Source organism: Embiotoca jacksoni, unplaced genomic scaffold (genome assembly GCF_022577435.1).
Source record: "Embiotoca jacksoni isolate LCO1_2020_lvr unplaced genomic scaffold, fEmbJac1.0.p SCAF_21, whole genome shotgun sequence".
In the NCBI taxonomy this organism is placed as follows: domain Eukaryota; kingdom Metazoa; phylum Chordata; class Actinopteri; family Embiotocidae; genus Embiotoca; species Embiotoca jacksoni.
Window position 1 is genome coordinate 10,255,882 of NW_027185352.1, and position 26,139 is coordinate 10,282,020.

At 41.3% G+C, this 26,139-nt stretch overlaps 1 protein-coding gene across 1 annotated transcript in view; it reads left to right on the top strand.

Annotated features, from left to right (window-relative positions):
* dock4b (dedicator of cytokinesis 4b) overlaps positions 1-26,139 on the top strand; it is a 121,981-nt gene that overhangs the window by 79,797 nt on the left and 16,045 nt on the right. The window contains exons 25-45 of the mRNA XM_069156988.1: positions 2,363-2,497; positions 3,247-3,345; positions 4,630-4,724; positions 5,507-5,582; positions 6,672-6,772; positions 7,134-7,192; positions 8,004-8,152; positions 9,074-9,159; positions 10,562-10,588; positions 11,002-11,097; positions 11,209-11,269; positions 12,878-12,971; positions 13,279-13,427; positions 14,828-14,914; positions 15,147-15,251; positions 15,575-15,716; positions 17,414-17,580; positions 19,991-20,077; positions 22,063-22,239; positions 25,053-25,136; positions 25,846-25,965. Of these exons, the coding sequence (XP_069013089.1) occupies positions 2,363-2,497; positions 3,247-3,345; positions 4,630-4,724; positions 5,507-5,582; positions 6,672-6,772; positions 7,134-7,192; positions 8,004-8,152; positions 9,074-9,159; positions 10,562-10,588; positions 11,002-11,097; positions 11,209-11,269; positions 12,878-12,971; positions 13,279-13,427; positions 14,828-14,914; positions 15,147-15,251; positions 15,575-15,716; positions 17,414-17,580; positions 19,991-20,077; positions 22,063-22,239; positions 25,053-25,136; positions 25,846-25,965 (2,196 nt within the window). The remainder of the gene's footprint in view (positions 1-2,362; positions 2,498-3,246; positions 3,346-4,629; positions 4,725-5,506; positions 5,583-6,671; positions 6,773-7,133; positions 7,193-8,003; positions 8,153-9,073; positions 9,160-10,561; positions 10,589-11,001; positions 11,098-11,208; positions 11,270-12,877; positions 12,972-13,278; positions 13,428-14,827; positions 14,915-15,146; positions 15,252-15,574; positions 15,717-17,413; positions 17,581-19,990; positions 20,078-22,062; positions 22,240-25,052; positions 25,137-25,845; positions 25,966-26,139) is intronic.

Below are 26,139 nucleotides of genomic sequence, written 5' to 3' on the forward strand. Positions count from 1 at the left end.
CGTCAACCTTTGAGGTGGAGCTTTCCAAGGTAATATGTGGAGGGGTGGGTGGAGATGGAGGCGTTAACAACTTACATAATCATAGAGCTGCACGAACTGGATGAAGGCAGAGGTGTAGAGTTACATCTAACTAAGGTCTTGTAAATATCTTGGTTAATCACATGTAGTTACCCTCGAGGTTGCTTTGACAGAGACTGGCTAGCTGACTAGAACCTTTGATTTGGAATAAGTTAAGGTAACTATCTGCCGGTGGGTTTCTTTTCGTCACTTCGGCCACAAAATCAAAGGAGAATTGTTCTCAAAACATCAAACTACTCTTGCACCATCACTGCTGTGTCAGTAGTATCAATTCAACCAATCAGAATATTGCATCAGAAAACTAAATTACATCTAAAAAATAATTTGCCTAAAATCGCCCCGTTTACAGATAAGTGACTTTTTCTTTATGCTATGAACAACATGAGTTTAAAACTCAGCAGTATCTTGTGCAGTTGCATTTAATTTCTCTCTTCATTACTTTACATTACATTTCATTTCGCTGACGCTTTTATCCAAAGCGACTTACAATAAGTGCATTTCAACCATGAGGGTACAAAACCCAGAACAACAAGAATCAAGAAAATACAATTTATTCAAGAAAGCCAAACTACAAAGTGTTATCAGGAAGTGCCATTTTAAGCGCTACTGAAGTTCTACTGTTCAAGGTAAAGTCGGAAGAGGTGTGTTTTTAGTTTGCAGCGGAAGATGTACAGAGTTTCCGCTGTCCTGATGTTGTTGGGGAGCTCATTCCACCATTTAGGAGCCAGGACAGCAAACAGTCATGATTTTGTAGAGTGTTTAGCTCGCAGCGAGGGAGCAACAAGCCGATTGGTAGAAGCAGAGCGGAGGGAGCGGGCTGGGATGTAGGGTTGGACCAGGTCCTGGATGTAGACTGGACCCGATCTGTTCGCAGCACGGTACGCAAGTACCAATGTTTGGAAACGGATGCGGAGAGCTACTGGTAACCAGTGAAGGGAGCGGAGGAGGAGGAGGAGGAGGAGTAGTGGGAGTGAATTTAGAAGGTTAAATACCAGTCGAGCTGCGGCATTCTGGACGAGCTGCAGAGGTCGGATGGCGCTAACAGGTAGACCTGCCAGGAGGGAGTTACAGTAGTCCAGACATGAGATGACCAGAACCTGGACCAGAACCTGGACCAGAACCTGTGCCGCCTTCTGAGTGAGAAGAGGACGTATTCTCCTGATGTTGTGCAGCATGTATCTACAGGAACGTATCGTTGCAGCGATGTTGGCAGAACATTTTAACTGGGAAATAACTTTAAAGCAAGTCAAAGCTACAGGAATGAATCTTACAGCACTCTCCTTGCCAATACATTGCAATAGCAGATTGCTTTGTTGTGTGTATATGGTCAATTAGTCTTGGTAACAGGGGCGTTGGCAGCTGTGCAGTTCTGTAATGAGACCCATCAATTTAGCAATGGGCATTGTCGAGGTGGCAGTCACCAAGCTGCGTGGGTGGGTTTGATTTGTGTGTGTGTGTGTGTGTGTGTGTGTGTGTGTGTGTGTGTGTGTGTGTGTGTGTGTGTGTGTATGTGTGTGTGTGTGTGTGTGGGCGAACAGCAGCTTAGGGTGCCCGTCTTCCAGTATTCACTGCCAGAGGGGCAGCTAGTGGTAAAGGCGCCCAAGTAGGACACACACACACACACACACACACACACACACACACACACACACACACACACACACGGACTGGCACCATCTCTAAAGGGAAGTGACAGCAGTGGCAGCCAATGTGCCACTGAGGCTCCTTCTCATTATCACTCTGTCCAAGACCTGTCTGTCTTGTCAGGGGTAGACACGAGAGGGAGATGCACACACACATGCGCAGGCACACACACACACACACACACCAGTTTATCCACCACTTTCTTTGTATTGCTTTTAATCTTTAACTGTGCATTTCACCTGCTTTCATTCTTTTCCATTCTCATTTTTCTACATGAACTTTTATCGTTTCAAAATAACCCTGAAACTTTGTATTAGTCTCCTCACTGGTTTCAGGCTCATTAAAACAGTAATGAAAGTAAAAATACATTGTAAGGAAGTCTAGAATGACGTCGGCTGGCGATTACAGTTCAAGGTTTTTACTCGCAGTAAAACGAAAGTGTGCAAATAAGCCAATATATCCTGAAGGGAACATTCGAATGGAGTCTGTTTTTAAATTTGAAGGATTAACCTGACACTTTAAAATCACATTATGGCAACAAAAAAAAAAAAAGCCCTTCCATCTTGCGTACTGAGTGTTTCTGAAAGTAAAGTGCTACTGTCACCTGTAATTAATTTTCAAGTGTGTGTTTCCTGTGTAGGAGCCTGTCGTGTCGGAGGAAGTGGAGCTAATTGTGGAAAGCCTGCTGGGAGTTTTACTGAGGACCATCCTGGAAATTAGCAACCGGCCCCAGCCTGCTGGACCCAACATGAGGCTCCAATTCCAGGATGTCACTGTATGTGTGTTTTTACCGTGTGTCAGTGAGAGTGTGTGTGTATATGAGTGTGTGTGTGTGTGTGTGTGTGTGTGTGTGTGTGTGTGTGTGTGTGTGTATGGGTACTTATACTGTGAATTGTTTTGGGACTTAACGAAAGGTACAAAAGTAATTAGAGACTTTGAATTGAGTTGCTGCTGTGGCCACTCTAATTCCACTATCATTATTAATATTAACGGCAATAATTAAGTTTTATAATACAACGCGGCACAGAAGGGGGAGTGTGAGGGGAGGTGGATAAAAAACGAGATCATCATCATCATTATTGTGGAATGATGGAAACTCAAGGACAGTTTTTTTTTTTCTCCACGTAATAGACTTAGTGGTTGCCAGTAGAGGAAAATAACGGGTAAAGAGTCCATAAAACAATGCTTGCATTTCAATTTCATATCACTTATGATACAAAGAACTTCTGATTTCTCTTTTAACAGAAAAGGACAGATATTTTTGACAATTCAGATCCAGCAATAGTTCCCCCTTAGCATTCTGAGAAAAGGAGGCAAGCGACTAATCCCGCATTTCCTGTGATGACGCTGCCACGCCTCCTACTGGACTACTTTCCTCGTGAACGTGTTCAACCTCTTGTAGTACAATTCATTTAGTTGTTTAGGACACCCTTGAAGAGAATCCTGGTTCATCCACAACATTAAAATTCACACAATCTTCTCTCCCTCTCCCTTCCCCTCTCTCGTTATGCTTTGTCCTGTCAGGGAGAGTTTGTGGCGTGTTTGTTGGCACTCCTGCGGCAGATGAGTGACAGACACTACCAGCAGCTGCTGCAGGCGTTCGGCAGCAAAGACGACCTGAGGGTAAGACCCCTCATCCGTCTCTCTTTCTCCCTCCATATCTGTTTGCCTGAGGCAATGCTTCTCTGACTCTCTAGCCTCAATTGTTACTATATGTGATTCTAAAAGTGAAGCAAAACTTGAACAGAAACGCACGAATATTGGACACGAACATGCATCGATAACGCCGATTGCAGGCACGTTGAACCGTTGCTTTATTTCAGTCAGGAAAACTGATGACACTGGTACGTTTATGTAGTTTAAAACTCAATAGTCATTTCTGAAGCGAATGTATAAATGTGGTACGTTTACACCCTGTACATTTAATGACTTGCGTTTCTGAATACGTGACAAATGTGCGCAGTAAGGCAGCTGCATGAGGTCAGCAGGGACAGGTCAGGTAGTGCAGAAGAACAGATTCATGGAAACACCAGAAGAAGAGAGACACAGAAAGAAAATGAGGTCAAAAGTGCACTCCAGTGGGAACTGATATCAAAAAGATGAATGTCAGAAACAGTTGAAAGGTAACATGCTATTGTCAGTGTGAAAGTAATTACTGCAGAATGATGATGTCTGTGCTCCAATTCGATTACTTCCATCACAAAAGTTCAAGAGTCTCCAAGAGACTGAGCAGACACTGGGCTTAAACCAAAACAGCCCCCCCTCCCCCCTCCCTTATTATCTTTTATTTAATATTAGTTCTTTAATAATACATGCACTACGTTCCCCTTAGCTTTTCCCACAATCCAATAAAAACTGTCGTATCTAGAGCATGTACATGACTTTTGGCAGAAAATCCCACAATGCCATAATTCTATTAATTCCTTTACTTGTAAGGACATGTCTAAAAAAAAAAACTATTACCCATAAGCGTCTGGAACTCCAATTTTGGAGTTATGATAAATTGGGCTTTGAAATATTTATACTAAAGTGAATGGTGACTGAGTAAGCTTGATTTTGGACAGAGCTTGAGGTTGAATGTTTCAGCACCACGGAGAGAGACACAACTCAAAGTTGCAGTTGCACTCACATCCACATCGTCTCATTTCCTGCCAGCATAGAAATGCAATGTATGTAGAGTTCTTGTATACGTTATAATATCAGTATAAAGTATGCTGTAGGATAACATGTGATAGCTAACAAAATGTTTCATCCTGCATACAGATACCATTTGAATGATTTCATAATGAGACTGAAGACAGGAACAAACGCACACAACCTTACTCAAACACACATTTGGCGTCATCCGGACAAGTGGCTTTTAAGTTTCCGCTGATAACATGTCTGCTGTGTGTGTTTGTGTTCCAGGACTTCCTTCTTCATATCTTCACAGTCTTCCGGATCCTAATCCGACCAGAAATGTTTTCTAAAGATTGGACTGTCATGCGATTGGTCACAAACAAGTAAGAGCACAGACACACAGGACATAGAAGACAGTAAATAAGGGCAGGCAGGACATCAAAACAGTTGGGCATGATGGCACACCAGACATGTAATTGCAAAACATCAGGTTGTTTTTATTTTTTATTTTTTTTTATGTTAGATTGCTTCTCTCTACTGACAGTACTTCAACCTTTTAACTGTCCCTTGTGGATGCACTTGCAGCAGCAGCTACTGCTGCAAAGTGTAGGAAAAAACATAGAGGAGTACATTCTATACCAAACTGTCATCATACAAAAAAATGCTGTTGTGTTTTTTTTTTAAAGACAGAGGGATTTTTATGTGGTGCCCTCATTAAAAATGAGAGTTAATTCAAGAGTGTCACTCTGGGGAAAACTATCAATGAAATTGTATCCATAGTCATGAAAGTCAGTGGATTCAAAGGGGTGAAGCACCAGAGATTAAACACAGATTTCTTCTCACACGTTGTTTTTATTTTTATTTATTTTTTTATTTTCAGGGAAGTGTAATTTAAAAATTGTACGTCATAATGAGAGGAAAGAGCCACTATGTTCTTTTTATATATTTTTTTTCCCCTTGATATTCATGTTTGTCCTTCACCAATATGCAGTGTAAATTTCAGAATTTTTCTTTGTGTTATTTCAATCCGCCTCTGCAGTATAACTCTATAAAAGGGACCATTCGAACACAATTGGAATTCTTTGCGGTGATGCATTTTGTCCTTCAAGGTGACATAATGACCTTCCCCACCTCCTGCTTATCTGCCTCTCTCTTGTTCCCTCAGTGTCATCATCACAACTGTCCTCTACCTTTCTGAGGCTTTGAGGAAAAACTTCCTCAATGACAAGTTTGACTACAAGGTAAGGGGGAAACGATAGATACTGTACGTACGTACGTGTGTGTGTGTGTGTGTGTGTGTGTGTGTGTGTGTGTGTGTGTGTGTGTGTGTGTGTGTGTGTGTAGATCTGAACACTGCTATAGTGTTTCAAAGCTGCTTGAGAATCAAAACGACTTTAGTTCTAAAAAAGGCTGCAGCTTTAGTTTTACTCACACATTAGCAGATACACATTTATGGTAAAAGTTATCTGTTAATTTATTTTGGTACATCACACTTTTCCATATAATAGCCATTACAGTAACACAGGCATAAAATAAAGCTAAACCCATGAGTCAAAAGATTAGGACAGGCTAAATAAGAGGAAAGATGAAAAACAAAAATGGCCAAAAATGACCCTGAGGAAAGAACAGATTTAAGAAGCCGCAACCTAAGTAGAGAGTTATAGGCAAATGATAACAATATTTAATTACAAAAAGACAAAAAGAATAAAACAAGAAAATAACCTGAAATGCTGGATTTTGTGTCACGGAGTGAGAGAGAGAGAGAGAGCAAACGTAGTAAAGAGATACACAATCCAACCCATACTGTCACTCAGGGGCCCTCAGGCAGTCATTAGTTCACCTAAAAAACAAATACATAGAACACGCACAAAACAGCGAGGCCTCTCACAATTATTCCATAATCGGCTGATCTTCATTTTGCATAATAATCAGAATTGTTTACATTCCTCTGTAAAAACACAGCAGGATGAAATTAACAGAGATGTCATGTCTCCATCACCATTTCCACGCAGTTTTCCACTTTTTGATGTTTGACTGACGCTCTTTTAATGACATCATCTTGTTGCCCCCCCCCGCCCCATCTGTGATGATGTGTCATGTTGTAGCGCCACCATAATACACAATTTGATTAATGGTACATGTTAGTCAGCTAATATTATTCATATAGCAATACAAAACTCACATATCAAGAATCCACACGACTGTTGGTAAATGCTTTACTTTCCTGCCTGAATTCCTGAAAACCTGGATGAAGTTTTTGTGCTCTGATGAGGTGCTATATATATATTTTTTTTTTATTTATTTTTTTTCTCTTTTGCTGTCTTTTCCAGGTGTGGGACTCGTATTTCTATCTGTCTGTAATATTTATCAACCAGCCCTGTCTTCAGCTGGAGTCCTTCTCTCCCTCCAAGAGGAAGAAGATACTGGAAAAGTAAGAAAACTGAGACACACACACACACACACACACACACACACACACACACACACACACACACACACACACACACACACACACACACACAGCAGGCTTTCTTTGCTGCATGTGTAAAGGCGGTCTGTAATGAACAACATGCTCACTCAACAAGCCTTCTCATCCTGCTCTCTGTCACGCATCCAAACAGCCGAACACACACAGATTTACAGCCAGTATAATGACTGCTTCACAAGCTTCTCTGTGCAGCTTCTCTCAGTATTTACCGGCAGCACGCACACACACACACACACACACACACACACACACACACACACACACACACACACACACACTTTAACCATGATATTTTGTCGTGCAGGTATGGAGACATGAGGGTGATGATGGGATGCGAGATCTTCAGCATGTGGCAGAATTTAGGTGAGACGATGAAGAAGTGCACGTGGTTCTGTTAACTGTTGTATTCCTGAGTATGAATTAGACCCATGATGGAGGAGACTCAGGAATGATCTTACTTATTCAGCTCTGTCAACGCAACTGTCTGTCTTCCCTCCCAGCAGTCGGTGTCTCTTACAGTCCTATAATAACATGACGTGGGATTTCCCCTTTACAAATACCAAATGTATTTATTCATACCTATTTCTCTTCTGATGTAAAAGTCTTGAAGACTGTGAAATGCACAAACTTCAGAGAACGTAAAAGCAAATAAACTCTCTATTTTGGGGGATTTGAGCGGATGGGATCCAAAAAAGCCTTTTTTCTATCGACAAAAAACTATTTGTCACCATGGCAACCAGCTCTGACTGCTTTATGTGGGAGCCTTTGTTCTGCTGTGTCTGTGACGGATATGTGCAATTTAGTTTTTTTTTTTTTTTTTTTTTTTTTTTATAATAATTTTCACTGTATTTATGTATATGCGGATAAACCATTTCAAGTGCACCTTGAGGTCACTTCATTTTTGTTATATTTGATGTTAATATAAATGTGAGCACGAATGGATTTAAATGTATCATTAAAAATAGCGCATTCGTAATTGCACTACACTTCCACCAAATTAGAGACATTTTTTTCAATTCAACCAAATTACCAGAGCAGCTTTGATTGTGGCTGAAGTTTTTGAAGACCTCTTTCCAGATTTGCTCAAATTGCCTCTGACTTCACCAAAACGCTGCTGTGCTCCGGGAGAAAGTAAAAGCCTGACTTCCGTGTCGACCTGCGTCTTTTCCTCCAGGGGAGCATAAATTGAACTTCATCCCAGCCATGATTGGGCCGTTCCTGGAGGTGACGCTGGTGCCTCAACCCGATCTGAGGAATGTCATGATCCCCATCTTCCATGACATGATGGACTGGGAGCAGAGACGCAGCGGAAATTTCAAACAGGTATGCTGCTGTTGTCAGTGAGAAACAGATTTCCTAAAACTGATACGTAATCGTGACTCGAAGTGTCAGATGAGTTCTTTAACTGGATCAAAAATTGTCAATATCAGTATCAATGTTTTTTGTTAAAAATTATTTATGTTATATTCATTATTTTTCTTTTTTAAATTTTATTATTTGATTTCCACACTAGTATTAATTAGCTTTGATATAGCTTATAATGTTTCCATTTCTAAATCATCACAATTTTTACATATATTACTAAGTTACAGTGATAGTTCGCTAGTGGAGCTACTAAGTTACTTATACAGGACAGTCGACAGGGTGTTAATTTGATCTTAATATTAGATGCTTTTTCGTATAATCTTAGTTTCAAATTTTCTGAGGTGACTTAAAAACACATGAATCAAATGTAAAACTGTGTTGTCATCGAAAATAATGCAGGTGAATGTTGATGTGAATCACAACTATGAAATGCCCCACAGTAGATTTTCTATATACTTCACAAAAGTAGCTGAAAAGGAATAAAGAGCCCCTTAAATTTCCAAAAATATGAGTTGTTTTTAACCCATTTTGAAATGGGAAGAAAGAACAGTTTAGAATATCTGGTGTATGAAAGGATGAAATATTTTTGTCCCAAAAATACAAATTAGTGTTCATTTCATTGTCTCAAAACCTTTCAAAAATGTCAGTACGTGACATTTCTGAGCGCACACCGCTGAAGTTAAGACTGTTAATAACAAAGCAACAGAATGACAGTAATGTACTCGCTGGCCTCTTTCATAGAGTCTAGATTAAATCATCTCACAGCCCCCTCTGGGTTGAAGCTCTGACCCATCTGTGCTCGTCTTCCTTCAGTCATTCCATCAATATTGTTCCAACTGGCAGCCTCTTTTGAGTTTTAAATGCTTTTTTTCCGCACAGGTGGAGGCCAAGCTGATTGACAAGCTGGACAGCCTGATGTCTGAGGGAAAAGGAGATGAGACATACAGGGAGCTCTTCAACAGCATGTGAGTCAGTGGAAGCATCGGAGGCGAAGCGTGCGGTAGCACGTCCACTTCCACTTTCCTGAAAGATGTTTCAAGGAGAAGGGATGGGGTTAAGTCTCGCCAGTATGCTAAATAAATTGGCCCGTAAAGCCGCTTACAGTAAACAGCGCAATCACAACAAAGACCTCAGTAAAATTGCTTGGACAGAGGCCAGTTGGGAATACGAGGGACACCTCCAGTGACAAACAAAATAGCCTTTTATGGGGTCTAATGACCTAAATGATGCCACCCACGCAAGGCTCTGTCAGGTAAATGTCTGTGTGGGCTGCACTGTCGCAGGTCGTTTGCCTCAGTAAATGGCTGCTTTATCTGCGAGTGGACGTGTTTAAGTGTTCTGCCTCTGAAAATGAGCGTTTAACCCTGAAAACCGCAGAGCGCAGATAGCAGTGCCGCGGCTCGGAGAAGGCCTCCTTCACCTCCATAAAACCACCTGGTAAATGGCTTTGCTTGCTCTCAGAGCACGCTGCTAATACGTAAAGTGTTTTTTTTTTTTTAAATTGAAAGTTTCACCTTCGCTTTCAAATTCAGACTTTTAAGTGTTAATAGGCAGTGGGTATTGCTTTCGAATGGTTTATATCTAGCGGATTGATAAGACAATAATGAGGTAAGTGACGAGTACTCAGTCGCCTTCATCGTCACTCACACCTCCCCTTCGGTCGGTCCTCATTCATTCTGTCCTTGTGTTCTCGGGTTTGTGCTCCTGCATGACTATTGTTTGCACATGCTAATGTGTGTGTGTCTGTGTCCCCCTGCTTCTTTTCTGATTTGTGCTTGTTCATATTTCTATGTTGCCCTTTTACTAATAATTAAACTTTGAAAACCTACATATGAACGTACCGTCCAAAAAAACATTGTATCACTTAATGAAGTCATATTTCTGAGTCACACACATACTGTACGTCTTTCTCACTTTCACATAGATGTGAACCAAAGTGTGATCTTGATAAATATTTTATCAATATGCATCTGCTTTAATTGCCCCTTTGTCTTTCATAGCCAATCATTCACTTTCCCACCATTTTTATATGTGAAACATCAGCGTAATATCGCTGCATACTATTAAAGCTGGATATTTATGCCTAATTTGTATTGTGTAGTATAATGTAATTATGCCTTATGTATCATTATAATTATTGTAGACTATAAATTGCTGCTCTTTTTTATATTTAAACTGCAATTTAATTTGGTTATGATTTCAGCCTGCTTTTATTTCTTCCTTATAATGAATTTATTGTTTTGATTTTTTTTTTTTTAATTTCCTCCTGCTAACTCCGCTAATCCCGAAACTAACCTGTGTGAGTGTGTGCTGATATTAATCATATTAATATTAATTTATTCCGCCTATGCTTCCCGCCTGGAGTAGAATTCCTCTGTTTGGTCCGTACCCTAGGTAAGACGCTCTCCTCTTTGTTCTCTCAGTGTCGTCTGTGTGAGGGGAAACGGGGAAAGATTATTTCAGCGGAAAGAAAGAAAAAAAAAAAGACAAGAAAACAGCTTCAATATTTTGGCTATCGTGTGTTTTGTCCTCTTTACCAGCCAGCTGAGTTAACCAATCAACTCTAAAAATGTGTTCGTGTGGCAAAACAGGGAATCTACACAGTTTACTTGAACTCCGCAGGCAGGCCAACAAGCATAGGTGACACCGGTGCGACTGAGATTGATTTCCTCTCTGCTTCGCCTCCTTTCTGTTCTTACTGATTTCCTCCATCACCGCTCCTTTCCCATTTTCTCTCTTTCACTTCCTGTCTCTTTGGGTCTTCATATCTCTCTGTCTTGTTCTGTCTTCCCCCATTTGTCCCTCAGCCTGCTGAAGAAGATCGAGAGAGAGACCTGGAGGGAGAGCGGGATCTCTCTGATCGCCACCGTCACTCGCCTGATGGAGAGACTGCTGGACTACAGGTGAGAGTGCACGCAACGCACGCACGTACACGCGCGTGCTTTCAGGGACACGCCGTTTCGTCACTTTTGATCACGTCATATGTTTGTGTATGTCTTATGGTTCTACCACAGGGATTGTATGAAGTTGGGAGAAGTGGATGGCAAAAAGATTGGATGCACTGTCAGTTTACTGGTGAGTCACAGTTAATCCCTGTTTGTGTGTGTGTGTGTGTGTGTGTGTGTGTGCGTGCGTGTGACTTGGGTTTCCTCAAACTCTCCCAGCTTGTGGTAGGTTTACAGGATTTTACAACCCTTTAACGGATTTAATGACTTTATGCGTCAATGTGTTTAATGCGTTTTCTTGTAGAAATGACATTGTGAGAAAAAAAAAAAAATTGAAATCAAAGTCATGGGGCATCAGGTTAAAATCAAGGGCGAGAAGTGTTTTAGTCGGTTTGCTTTTGCATCTTTTTGATCAAATTTAGCGAGTTCACGCGTTTGATTTGTTGTTGAAAGTTTGAAGAGTTGATTGACAACGCTCTCGTATATGTCCCATTAAAGATGACAGTTACATTTGTATAGCTTAGCCTGGCTTCACTTAACTTAGCATAACAACAACAAAAAAAAGTTGTTGTCTCAAAGTCTAACTCGCACCTCTAAATATCACTAATTTATAAGATGTATATATTAAACATTTCCAGTCTTTATGCTAAGCTACGCTGACAGTCGCGTGCATGTAGCATCGTATTTTAGCACACAGGTGTGCAAGTGGTACAGATCTTCTCATTTTTTCCATCTTTGCAACAACAGAAATAAGTTTCTTCCCCAAACTTGTATTCCTTCAATATCTGCCTTCAGACTTTCTGTCGGCGTTACATTCCTAATATACTTCAGCCAACTTCATTTGCGCTAAAGAGGAAAATACATTCGCCCTCAAATGCAAGGGTCGTTTTCCCAAATAGATTACATTCTGTACCTTCTTCCATTTATAAAAGGCACATGAAGCCATATATTATACTCGTATTGCTTCCAACCTTTTTAGAGAGTACTATTAACAAGCACAGCATTTTTTTTTTTCTAATTTAGGAATGTATTACAGTCATTTACAGCCAGAAAAAAGTTCTCTTTCAAAATGATTACTATTTCTCAGTGTAGACGGATGTACTGATCGACGTATATATGTTTTAAATTAAAGAACATTTGAAAACAATTCTTTAAATAATTTTTGACAGTTTGACATCAGTGCATTGTTAATGACAAATGGTTTGAGAAACCACTGAGAGGTTAAGTGCGAGTAAAGGTGTAAAATAGTGTTGCTTTTGGGGGGGTTTACTGAGATATATTCATTTTCAACCTGCTGCAAACTCTCTGAAGTTTTCATCCTTCTATTTGTAAACCATATTAAAAAAAATAATTGAAATAAAATCTATTACTCGATGTAGTTGTGTATTTTGTAGGATATACAGTGTTTAACGTTCTTCCTGATCACTGCAATGCAAATACAGATTTGTGGTGATGAGTCTTTCCTTATGTAACTGCAGCCATCTGCAGGAGCACCTGGGTGTGTAGGCAGATGGATCAAACCTCCCTGCACATCAGCAGCTGAGTTGTATTGTTGCAACTCTACCACAGAACAATCTGTGACTTCTAAAATCTGTGCTTGTTTACATCTCTAAACCCACTCTATAATTGCCATAATTCCTACGCCTGTTCCCTTCTTTTTCTTGTGTTTTTTTGTTGTTGTTTTGTTTGGTTTTTTTTGGTCCTCAAACATCCCTGAACCACCCATCGCTGCGGCCAGAACTTCTACAAAACCGAGTTGAACAAAGAGGAAATGTACATCCGCTACATTCACAAACTGTACGACCTGCACTTGAAAGCTCAGAACTACACAGGTACGCCTCCAGGAATTACCCCAGCATTCATTCAGTACAAACTGTGTGAGCGTCGCTGTCAACAAAAGTGTGTGTGAAAAATATACTGTATGTGCGTCATTGGAAATAGCCGTCCATTCTTTCTGCCCTCTCATCTTTTTCTGTGTTACTCTGCGCTGCTCAAATGACTCATACTTTCAAAGATTCTGTATTTCTGAGAAACTGAATCCTTCATGTTTTCCTAAAAATGTGTGTGTGTGTGTGTGTGTGTGTGTGTGTGTGTGTGTGTGTGTGTGTGTGTGTGTGTGTGCGTGTGTGTGTGTCACAGAGGCGTCATACACCCTGCTGCTGTATGATGAGTTATTGGAATGGTCCGACAGGCCGCTCAGAGAGTTCCTCAACTACCCCATGCAGAGCGAGTGGCAGAGAAAAGAGTATTTGCATCTCACTATCGTCCAGAACTTCGACAGGGGGAAGGTGAGCTGGAACACGCCGCTGGGTCCCTCCCCACACACACACACACACACACACACACACACACACACACACACACACACACACACATTCTTCCTCCCACTACATTGGCATTTTACTGAATTGAGTATTTTGCTGAGTCAAAGTAATCAAATAAGCTCTGTTTTTGGTGCCTCATGTCCGAATTGCTCAATGCCAGTGAATGTACTGTGCCGGTGTGAAGCAAACGCATGTTCTGTTTCATCACACAGTACTTTTTGCCAAGCTAGCACCGGGGAGCCTGTCAGCTACTCGTGCATATTCCAAAATGGTATTAAAATATAAACGCAAGTCCATTTCACACATGGCATTAAAAAGAAGCAAAGTCCGTATTATTTACGGCTCATTTGCAGTAAATGCAAACAGCCATGAATACATGGATTTCAACATAGTTTCATGAAACATTAATAAGCTCAGCTGAAGTGCAGATGCACCACAATGGAAGACGACTGGTGTCCCCTGCTTGTTTAGTAGAGAAATGACAACATTCACATGAGATGAAATTCCTTCTTAAGAGCAGACCTGTAAGCTGTACAGAGTTAATTTATACCTGTCATGAACTGTGACAGCAGCTCGAGGCATCAACACCTCCTCAGTTTAATCAGATGAAATGCTGGTGGCTGTAATTAAGGCTCGATCCATATTGTCCCACGATATTTCTCTCAGAAATATTGTGGGAGATGACGACAGCGAGACTGACAGGTGAAGCCCGATATGCACTGACGGTGCTGCTTTTAGCAGAGGATCAACAGAGCTCGGCCGAATCGGGATGCAGCGTTCATTGGCGAAATAGGACGTGGCTTTGTTGTTCTTTCTCGAGAAAGTACTTTCTCCCGCTTTTCTTCTCTTCCAATTTGATCTCTTTGTCCTACCTACCTCTGCTATTGTTCTGCACTCTTTAGGGGAAAGTGACATCACAGAAAACCTACACAATTACACACCAATCCCCCCCCCCCCTCCCAAATAGAGACGGATTCACCATCCCTGATGAAATAACACAGCTCTGCGGAATCGTTAAAACCGCTCCCCTCGTTACTCATAGTCCAATTTTCCTTCACGTTCACGAACTCGAGCCATCTGCCAGTGCTGCCGCGCGGGGATTAGCAAGCAGCAGGAAAGGAAAGCTTTTCATTTAATTAGCAAGATGGTTGGGTGCTGCCTGTACCTGCCTGGAGAGGTTCTTTTTTTTTTTTTTTTTTTTTTTTGTATTGTCGACTCGCCACTGCCATCCAGTGGAGGCAAAGCGGTTTAGCAGCACCACTGCAGTTTTTAATGGCGCTTTCTGCTCAGCCTGCTGCTGATGTGGTGTTTTTGAGACGTGAGGTGATGAATGAGAGGGTGGTGTTGTGTTTCTGTGTCCTCAGTGTTGGGAGAATGGCATCATCCTTTGCAGAGAGCTTGCTGACCAGTACGAGTCTTACTACGACTACAGGAACTTGAGCAAAATGAGGGTAAGCTGTCCACATTACAGAAGCTGAAGGCAAACTTCCTGAAGCGGGATTGTTACTTTAAGTATTGCTTTTATCATGCTCATTCAGGCCAACTAGGAAAGAAACAATAAAAGCAATTTCATACTTTCTATGCATCTGGTTATTAATGTGCTTCAAAATGTCTGTGCTTTTGTTAATACACTGTGTGCCGTATTGGTTGATATACAGCATTGTCCTTTGTTTGCATTGGCAGATGATGGAAGCCTCTCTTTACGACAAGATCATGGACCAGCAAAGACTAGAACCTGAATTCTTCAGAGTGGGTTTCTACGGGAAGAAGTTTCCGTTCTTCTTACGGGTAAAGAAATCTCCATATTCCCTCTGTGTCATGAATAGCAAGCTGAAAATGGTAATACGTTCACGCTCTCCTGAAAAGAATAAGACCCGCAGGAAGAATTAACTTTTCTTATGTAAGACTCCTGCCGCGTAAGGTGACATTCAGCAACTCTTCTTCAGTTCCGTTTAATGATGTAAGAGGCCCCCCTTGTCCTTGGTGGAGTCTGCAGACGGGGCTGCAGCTGCACGTTGCGACCACTAGATGTCAAGCTTACCCCACGCTGTCCTCGTTGCCCCCCCCCCCTCCCTCCCCCCTCCCCCCCGCCCCCTTTCACACTGCTGCAGAACAAGGAGTTTGTGTGCCGCGGCCATGACTACGAGAGGCTGGAGGCTTTCCAGCAGCGGATGCTCAACGAGTTCCCCCACGCGATCGCCATGCAGCACGTCAACCAGCCGGACCAGACCATCTACCAGGCAGACGCACAGTGTATCCTTGGCCATATCGAGGGGCACATACAAAATCCACGCAACACAGGCGCGCACGCCGGGCCGACGCGGGCGAACGCGTGGAAGCGCGTGCGAGCTGGCAGCACGGTGCACACTCGGCGTGCTTTGTGTTTACTCGCACACAATTGCCTGTGATGAGGCGCACCGCGCCACCCTCTTTCTCCTGCAGTCACTTTCTTGTCAGTGTGAAAGAACCAGTCACAGGGATCCACCTAAAAATACCACGCTGCATATTACACGCGGTATACAGAATGCCGTTACAGATCACAATCAGACACATTGTGATTGTTGCTTAAACGCAATACCTAAAGGGACCTTTTTTTTTTTTTTTTACCAGGTATCATATCGGCCGATTTATGATGATTTTCGGAACAACCGACAGAAAAACAACAGAAGCTATTTTTGATTTGTATTTACAATTGCAGCTAATGATATTCTTTTTTTTTTTCCCAGTAAAGATGCAACTTAAACATAACAAATGTCTGGGACTAAATATGATTTTAAGTGGTGCTGTTCTGATAATAATAGGCTACAATCACATGATCTATTTATTTCCATGCAGTGTACAAAGTCATTCATACAACATGTGGGGCTTTTTAATTATTCACAGCAATGTATGGGACATCTGTTGGCCTATATAGAGGAGGGAAGGAACAAGGCACAGTCAGTGACACGAAGGCTGAACAGAACCCAACCTAAAGAGGATAGAGAGACGTGTTATGTTGTTTGTTATGTGTGTGCGTGCGTGTGATATGTATGCCTGACAGCGATCGTAAGTAAGCTCACTGCTGTTATTCTCACGTAGCGCCAATCAATAGGTTCATTCTCCGATTGCTCACCCATCTGTAAATCCTTGTCACAAACACTCATGCATACGAATGAATGTGTGTTAGCGTCCTCCATCAGTGCATCACAATAAAAGTGAGCCTCTGCACCGCAGAGAGAATCACATCCTGCTCCTCTTGTCTGCTCACACTGACAAATCTTATGCGTTGGCTGTCTTTTCTTTAATTTGATTTATTTTTTTTTTTTTTTTACCTCATACAAGCCAAAAGAAAACCTTGCCAACTCTTTTTTTTTTTTCCCCCTTTGATTTGTTTTGGTTTTCTGTGTAGTTCTGTATCTTTGTTTTTCTTTTGTGGTCTTGAGTGCACTGATGTGCAAGTGTGGTGTGGGGTGTGTGCAACCTTTTAAGAGAATTTGTGTGTGTGTGTATGTGTGTGTGTGTGTGTGTGTGTGGCACGAGGCAGGTCTGTCAGCAACCATTGGTCATGAGGAATGCTAATGAAGATGCTAATTTGAGTACCTTTTCTTTTCTTGATGTGTAGTGATATGCGTCATCAGTGGTTTAGGTCCAGGTCTTGTTTTTTTTTCCCCTTATCAGGATATCGTTTCCATGTTGATTTGAATATAAGTCTGTGGTTGCTGGCTTGATGTTGGAAGAGAGTGCACTTACGTTAATGTGCACACACACACACACACACACACACACACACACACACACACACACACACACACACTTCCTGTAAACCTCCTCTCTGTCTGTGTTATTGTCAGCTGTGTTTGCGTGAACATGTCTTCGAGTTCCCATGTTCTTTCAGGTGACTGAAAACATTGTTGTCGATTCCAGCTCTTGTCACTCTCCAGCGCTTTTACCTTAACTTCCGGTGCTTTCAGACCTGCAGATCTATGCCGTGACTCCCATCCCGGAGAGTCAGGATGTGCTGCAGAGAGACGGAGTGCCCGACAACATCAAAAGCTTCTACAAGTTTAATCACATCTGGAGGTTCAGATATGACCGGCCCTTTCACAAGGGCACCAAAGACAAGGAGAATGAGTTTAAGGTAGAGATAAACAAAAATAGAAAAAAAAAAAAAAAAAAAAAGGAAGACCACTTAATGTGGGCACACACACACACACACACACACACACACACACACACACACACACACACACACACACACACACACACACACACACAAAGCGGGTAAAGTGGTGCAGATATGTCTCTGCATTTATGTAGTTATATTCCCCTTTTCACCCCATGAATTTGAGTAATGGATTGAAGATGATAAAAATGAACTCCGAGCCTCACTGCATGTAAAATCGCTCCAAAATGCGATGAAATATGGGAACGAAATTGAGTTTTTTGTGACTATATGAAAAGTTCAAATCACACATTTATGAGCATTTTTCAATGCAGTCTGATGCGAAACAACTTCATTCCCTTCCCTCTGTGCCTTGTTCATCCATCACGGGCTGTGTAGGAAGTGATAGTTTGAAGCAGTGCTAAGGTATTAGTCTGTGTATAGTGCATGTTTTATTCATCATGACTCCGGTATCAGTAATTATACACAGAAACGGTGCTACCAGTCAGATCCGTGTACAGCTAGCTTTGCGTAAATGAAGTCTTTACAGCCTGATTCCGTCACACACATCACACAGCGGCACACATTCTGAACACACACACACACACACACACACACACACACACACGGGCCTCGATATTATTCTCATAAATATTCAATTTTAATACACATGCTTCATGCAGTCTTCTCATCTCCGTTCTATCAAGGCTATTTGGCCAAATTTAATCATGATATCGCATTTCCATCAGGGCTTGATATCTCTGGTCCCCAGGTGGGAATAATACGTATGATAAACTCTCGAGCGGTGACAAGAGCTTGCAGCGGCCAGAAAATGGTGTGATCAGTCATAATAAAGAAGTAAAGAAAGCTGTTCCCAAAATAAGTTTGTATCTGCAGGAAAAACATAGTTTGGACAAAGGTCAGGACTTTTATATGTCAGAGTTTGCTTTCAACTTCCTGCTCTTAAACCGTAAGGCGTGCTTTTTTTTTTTTTTTTTTTTTTTTTTCCAAGTGGTGTTCAGGTGGGTTTTTTGGCCTTAAAAAGCATAAAATCTATAAAGGTGCATCAGGGTTGTGTAGTGAGTCGGAAGACCCTTCTTCAAGTGGAGGACACCGGCTCAATACTGCATGTCAGCACTCATCTGCTCTGTTGGAGTGTCCTTTAGCAAGACGCCGGCTAACTAAGCTTCAAGTAAAATAAGCTGTACCGTAGCAGCACCCTGATCCTCATGTGCCTGGTCAGCCCCAGCAGAAAATCTCCCCATGGTGGTCACAAACCTTCCAGATACTGGGAAAGAATAAAACAAAAGTTGCCGGGGTTAAGACGAATGATGTCTTCCAGTATTTTAGTTCAAAGATTTTGTAAAGGAAATTCAGAAGATTTGCATATAAACTCTTGCTGAAAACATGTGAAAAGACTGAATTGTGGAGTTAGACCATTGAACTGCTTCTTATCAGTTTTTGGGTTCAGGGTGTGTTGAGCGGGTCTGAAATGGCAGCTCCATCATGTCCTCCAGCTCCATCATGTCCTCCTTCTCTATGCGAGTTGCTCCACCTGCTTAAGTCTGAGTGTTAGTGGACAGTTGGTCATGCTAAGATGCCGTTATGAGCATTTAGCTCAAAGCACTTCTGTGTGTGCAGTACAGAACACTTAGCACGGTTATTTTAGAAAGTGAAAGCGCTTTCACTTTTAGATTGGAAACACCAGTTGACAAATGAAGATAAGATAAAGCTTCTAGGTGACAAAATTGAGTCATTAATCTATAAAAGGACAGAAATTTGTGAAAAGCACCCATCACAAGTTCTCAGAGCCCAATGTAACATCTTTAAATGCTTCGTCATGGCTGACCAGCAGTTCAAATTGCATTACTGTCACAGGAAACAAGCAGACCCTTACATTGGAGAAGCTGTTAATAGTAAATATGCACTACACCAACAAAAAAAAAAATCCGATTTAACAGCTTTCCATCTTTCACGTTTCTTGACATGTTTACAACAAGCAATATCGTAGGTGCTCCACTGTAGTGCAAATGTATTATGTTAATAGCCTGCAGTGAATAGCAGAGTTTCCATAGTTTACGTGCTGTCAGATTGACCTTGCGAGATGCTGGCATGTTGACAAGCATGCTGCCTGACAGCATAAGTGGTGGAACATGAATGATGATATGAGATATAAGGCATGACATCTGACCTACGCCTAAAAGTGGGTGCTTGGCAGTAGGTGTGCTTATCATGTTTTCTTCAAACTATGTATCGTAATTAAATTGCGCGCCGGCTGCCAGAGACAAAGTGCATGTGTGCATTAGGCATAAGTAGTTATGGATTTTTTTTGTTTTTTTTTCAGCAATCAACTAATTCTCATGAATGTACTGTGTGTTAAATGCAGAGTCTGTGGGTGGAGAGGACAACCCTGACTCTGGTCCAGAGTCTCCCAGGCATCTCGCGCTGGTTCGAAGTGGAGAAGAGAGAGCTGGTGAGTGTGCGAGCACCTCGGATGAAATAAGCATGAAGACGTAACTACAACACAGCCATCCCACACAAGGGACACTGTAATACCTTTTATTTTGCAGGTCGCAATTTAGAGCACCTCCAGCCAATACCCAAGTATTGATCCAAGTCATTACATTGAACAACAATACTGACCTAGGTCATAGGTTTGTGGCTATTGGACATTTAATGGTCTCCATTGGATAGACTGGATTCCGTGCTAAAAAAAAAAAAAATCTAATTGCGTTGCTTTGATTGCCAACGTGTCCAATTTTTAGAATGGATTTTTTTTTGCATTGGGAATTTTTTTTCGCCAACACTTAGTCAGTGTTTTTGGCCTGGAATCACTATCATATTTGATACGAGTCCATTGCTATACTGTGTGCCACGTAAATCCTCTGAAAAGCTTTTTGTCGTGGATCTTCTCATTCAGATTTCTGAGGAGTGGGCAGATCTTTAAATGCTGCTTTGTCCAGCGTATGCAAAACGTAACCCAGCGTCTTTCTCTGACGGTCTAAACACATATTATTTCACTCACAGCTGCAGAGCGTGGTGTGAAATTGCAGATTGGGAACCCAGTGTTACTCCATGATGGTTGTGCGGTGCAATAGCACATAAAATGTGGAACTGGCAAAAGCTCCATTAGCATAAGGATTAGGCTTTGTGTGATACAGAGAAAGAGAGAAAAATAAATGCAGGAAGGAAGAGCAATTTTGTGCATCCATAAGTGTGGGTGAAAGTGACCATATACTAATTATATGTCCATAGTTTATACAAATAAGCTGCTAAAGTGATGTAATAGTTAGTCAATTGCTACGTGTATGCACATTAGACAATGGTCACCCACCTCTGCAGGTGCCCTCAGTTCTATGCTGCATTTGAGCATCTTTCAGTTAATCATTTTGGTTTTTACAGCCTGTAACTTTACAGTTTTAGTTTGGTCTCAACATGGACAGAAGAAGACGGCAGTTTTCAGGGGAAAAAAAGCTCTAAAAACCCCTTTGCGTTAACTCCCAGGCACTAAACAGCACACCGGCACAGTTAACAACCGTCTGGTGAACATAGAGGAGCACTTTGCTGCTAAAGAGGCTGATATTTCCCTCAGGAATTGGTCGGGACCAAAAGCAGAGTCAATTTTGGATGTCAAGTAGAGAGAAACAAATGTAAGCCAATATTGCTCCATGTCTGCTGGATGTGTAGATAAACTGCTGCTAAAAAAAAAAGTTAACCCCATCAGCTTAAATGTTTTATGACAAAATGAGTTAGTGACGATTTTAAATATGTTCTTCCATAATAACACATCCACCATTCTTCAAAATTCTGGTTCAGATTTCAAGGTGGAAGAATGTAAATGACAGAAATGTAGACTGATGTATTCTTAAAAGAAATGAAAATATGCGGACGTCTTTAATACCTTAAGCAAGAACCATTTCCTTGTAAGATTCGTGAATCCTTTTTTTTGGTATGAAAAGCTTTCTGAATTGATAAAGTCTTGGAATCAAAGGTGTACGACAGCAATTTAGCGTTGCACTTCAACAAAGTCAGGAAACCGGTTAGAAATGGTCTAAATCAAAGAATCAGAAGCTGAAATATCCTGATTTGTTAAATCGAATATGGTTCAAACTGCTGCTTATTTTGTGAGACCATAATGCACCTCAATAGCATTTTTTATTTCATTCAATACTATTACATTTTAAGTGTAAAATCCCCACGTGATAAGGGTGCTTAAACACCTTACGATCGTAAAAGAACACACAGCATGAAAACTAAATTCCAAAAACCACATTAACAACATAAATATTGAAAAAAAAAAAAAAAACCCAGGCCAAAAGCAGCATGACTATTAACTACTGTGCACCTTATAAAAAAATGTGTAGTCTATAAGCACAAACTGAGATTTATTTTCCCTTTGGAGCTCCACAAGAAAAGCCATTAAACCGGAAACTGTTTCTGCATCCCACCCGTTCGCAGGTGGAGGTAAGCCCGCTGGAGAACGCCATCGAGGTGATTGAGAACAAGAACTTACAATTACGGACATTGATCACCCAGTGTCAGAGCCGGCAGATGCAGAACATCAACCCCCTCACCATGTGCCTCAACGGGGTCATCGACGCCGCTGTCAACGGGGGGCTGGCCCGCTACCAAGAGGTATGGATGGCTCGATGGAGGATAAGGTTGGAGTGTTTTAGAGACCGAGGCAGGAGTGAGAGCCGATGACATATGGATTGCCTAATGATGCATGAAGGTGGGTTTAAGTGAGGAAAGATGTATAGACAGGCAGCGTTTTGCAGAGGGAGGAGCGGATGAACAGATGGATGGATGGACGCATGAATGGCTGGGTGAAGGTTTGAGCGAATGGATAGATGAGTGGCGAGCGAGGTGTGTGTGTGTGGGGGGGGGGGGGGGCTGGAAGCAGGAAGAGGAGATGGATAATGTAAGAACGGGTGGATGGATGGGGGGGGTCTTCAGTCATTGAATAGAAGGATGGATGGATGAAAGGAAAGGATGGATGTGGGCAGAAAGAGGGGCCAGGTCGAGAGGAAGGGGAGGACGGCGTAGAGAGAGATAAATGGATAATAATAGCCAAATGAATGACATGGGAGTGTTTATGCAGCTGCTATATGATGCACTGAAGTGGTAACAGAGAGATGCACAGATTGAAAGAGAAATCATAAGCAGGACCAATCTCACTGGCAAGCATTTGTATCTACTACTGCTTTTCCAAGTGCTTTTGCAATTTCTAAACCACGAGAACAAGTGAAGAGCAAGACAATGAAAAACCTGCTAAAGAACATGTTTTTTATCCTTTACAAACTGACTCAGAGCGACTTGCTCTGTGTCGCATAGCAACCGCTGTGAGCATGCATGGGGGGGGAGTGCATACATGCCTGTGTGTTCGTGGAGGGAGGGTGGGGTGGGGGGCTTATACTGTATGCCTGTGAGTAAAGAGCATGCCTCTGTGCAGAAGTAGCTTATTGAGGTTTGTAGGATCCTGTTAAATCCACAAAAGTGAGGGTCACTGAAGTGCTCTCCACCCTTAGTGCCATTACTTTGTATTATTTTGATAGCGTAAGGAGGGATTTTCAACATTTACACACTGCTGGCAGTGTTATGTGTATATTTCTATGCATATAAATGATGTTTCTCTGGTTAAAAATTGACCACCAACTGCTTTCAGTTATTTTTAATTTGTTATTTCACATCATACACAATAAAAAGTGACACTCGCTTCGATTATTTTGCGCGAGCTGGACACAGATGGGGCTTTTTCTTTGGCGCAGCCACCGCGATCAAGCCTCATTTTTCTTTGCAGGATATATATCACGCAGCACCCGACGCGTATAAATCTATGAATTTTTCCCGCGTAATGCCGATTGACAGCTGTGGCAGTTTGCTCGGCTACAAATGAAGGCGAAATTGTCATTATTAATATTCAGATTTATTGCTCGAGTTTGAGTTGAAACCCTTGAGGGGAAATGCTGTCTGATTTATTTTCCCCCCTCCCCTCAGCGGTCCATCTCTAATTGGACTTTTCTAATGATTAACTGAGCCACTTCATTGCGAGGTCTCACTCCTCGCAGCCCGACGAGAAATTTCCATCAAATGCTGAAGATTATTGATTATTTCTGCTGCCTTTTTTTTTTTTTTTTTATTTATTTTATGGAATTTCCTGTTGAAACGTAGTACTTTTCTCGTACGAATTACTACTTTAGCACCGTTACATTTTTGATTATAAAGAGTGTGTATAGTTTAAATTTCTTACACAGTTTAATAGAGAGAGAGGAACGTGATACGCAGATATTATTATATTCTATCTTGATGAAGATTGCCATCTGAGGATGTTTGTCTGGACTAATTACTAGTTTCATAGAGGATTCATAGTCTCATGTTTTCTTTGACAGGAGTATGTGTGTGTGTGTGTGTGTGTGTGTGTGTGCGTGTGCGCACACATGTTTGAAGCCGCCTTAAGCATCTTTTCTCTAACGGTCTCTTTGCAGATAGACAGCTGTGTCCTTGAGAGAGGAACCATGCTGATTTTTGTTTTGTGAACTCCCCTTTAGGTTCCTTGTGTGTGTGTGTGTGTGTGTGTGTGTGTGTGTGTGTGTGTGTGTGTGTGTGTGTGTGTGTGTGTGTGTGCGTGTGTGTGTGTGTGCATGAGTGTGTTTTCTTCTGGGGTAGATTTGAAACAGATTGTGAGCTGGGTTCTTTCATCGGTTTCATCGTCTCTCCTCTTTGTGTACTCTGATGCAGATTGGAAAGGATTTACCATAATCTGCAGACACATCACAAGTGATGATGGCATTGCAAACAACAAGGACCCGGCATTAAATGCATGAATACGGCAAAAGCAGTTATCATCATTCAAAGCAGACCGGGGCATTTTTCATCTTATCTGTCTCTGCTTTGAGATTTTTTTTTTTTTATTTTTTTTTTAGGAAAATGTTTTTGAAAGTGAATAGAGAGGACTGTTTGTAAGCCGAAATCAAGAAGTATGAGGTGTCTAAGGAGACATGATCTGTAACAGGAGGCAGTGACATGACTGAAAGTGATATGAAAAAAAAAAAAAAAAAAAAGCTTTTAAAAATCGGAGACTAAATTGTCTCTTAAATCAAAGTAAAATCAGCCCTTTGATTTCACTAACATCTATTTGGTGCAGTTTTTTTTTCTTTCACTATTTTTAACCAATATGTTCTTTTATTTCTGTCCCTGACTCTAATATTAAAATCAAAACACCCCGGACAGGAGTGTTAGATACCCATTTGAGTTGGATGTTGGCTCGCTCTGTTTGTGTATTTGCTCGGTTTTCCTGAATGTTTTTCAGGACTCAACAAATAGACGTGTGAACACTAATTCAGTGTGTCAGGCCAGCTGGGATTCAGGTTATACTGCAGTGCAGAGAGCCTCCTGCTTCAGCTGCCGGTGAATGCATCACAGATGTTGTGCATTTTGTCTCCGTGCAGGCCTTTTTCGTGAAGGACTACATTATGAATCACCCCGAGGATGGTGAGAAGATCGGGCAACTGAGAGAGCTCATGTTTGAACAGGTAAGAAATAGGAGACGAAAACACCAGCGAACACATTTAGGTGGAGTATTGAGCTCAGGATGGGTTTTAAATGTAGAGACCAAATCAAGGTTGATCCCCTTAAAAAAGAAAAACTAACTTCTGAGCCTCAACTTTGATTTTTGGGGCCGATACCAAAATGAAATTGTAAAAAAAATTACAATATTGACATATTGACCAAATGTGTTTATCAAACACTTTTGACGAAGATATATCATAGATGGAGGCTACTTCACAGTTTAACAATACACTTTATTGTCCACAATAAATAACAACATTGCATTGAAACAGTGAACTTCAGTGGGAATTTAATGAGAAACTATAAATACACACGAATAGAACAGTTTTTGTATCCCCCCAAGGATGTTTTTCTGCATTATGTTCTGTAAATAAAAAATTTAAAAAAATCATATCAAACAACATATACGGCGATATCGACGGTTTTACGCATCAAGGGACATGAGCCTGATTATACTGATATGATTCATCATTTTTGATTTGACAAGTAGTTCTTGTGAAGAAGTAAAAAATAATATCGTGAAAGTATAATGTGTATTACAGTTAATGTGTCAATTTGCAGACTCATTGTAAGCAATTAAATCTGGGACAAATGATTTTCAATGATTTTTCAACTTGCACCAGATAAAATAATAATTGATAAATAAGATGAATTTTGATTTGCGTCTTGCAGGCACATATACTGGAATATGGCCTCGCCGTGCACGAGAAGTTTGTCCCCCAAGACATGAGGCCACTCCACAAGAAGTTAGTGGACCAGTTTCACCTCATGAAATCCAGTCTGGGCATACAGGTAGGCCTCGGACTGTCACGTCTCAGCACGTCTTATATAAAGCATCTCTAAAGCTGCACATTTGTAAATCAATGATGTTAAACAGAGGTTCATTTAATTAATGATGTCAGCTATGTGGAAGGAAGATTAAAGCAGTGTTACTTGTGTGTATGCATACATCTTGTGTTATTTTCC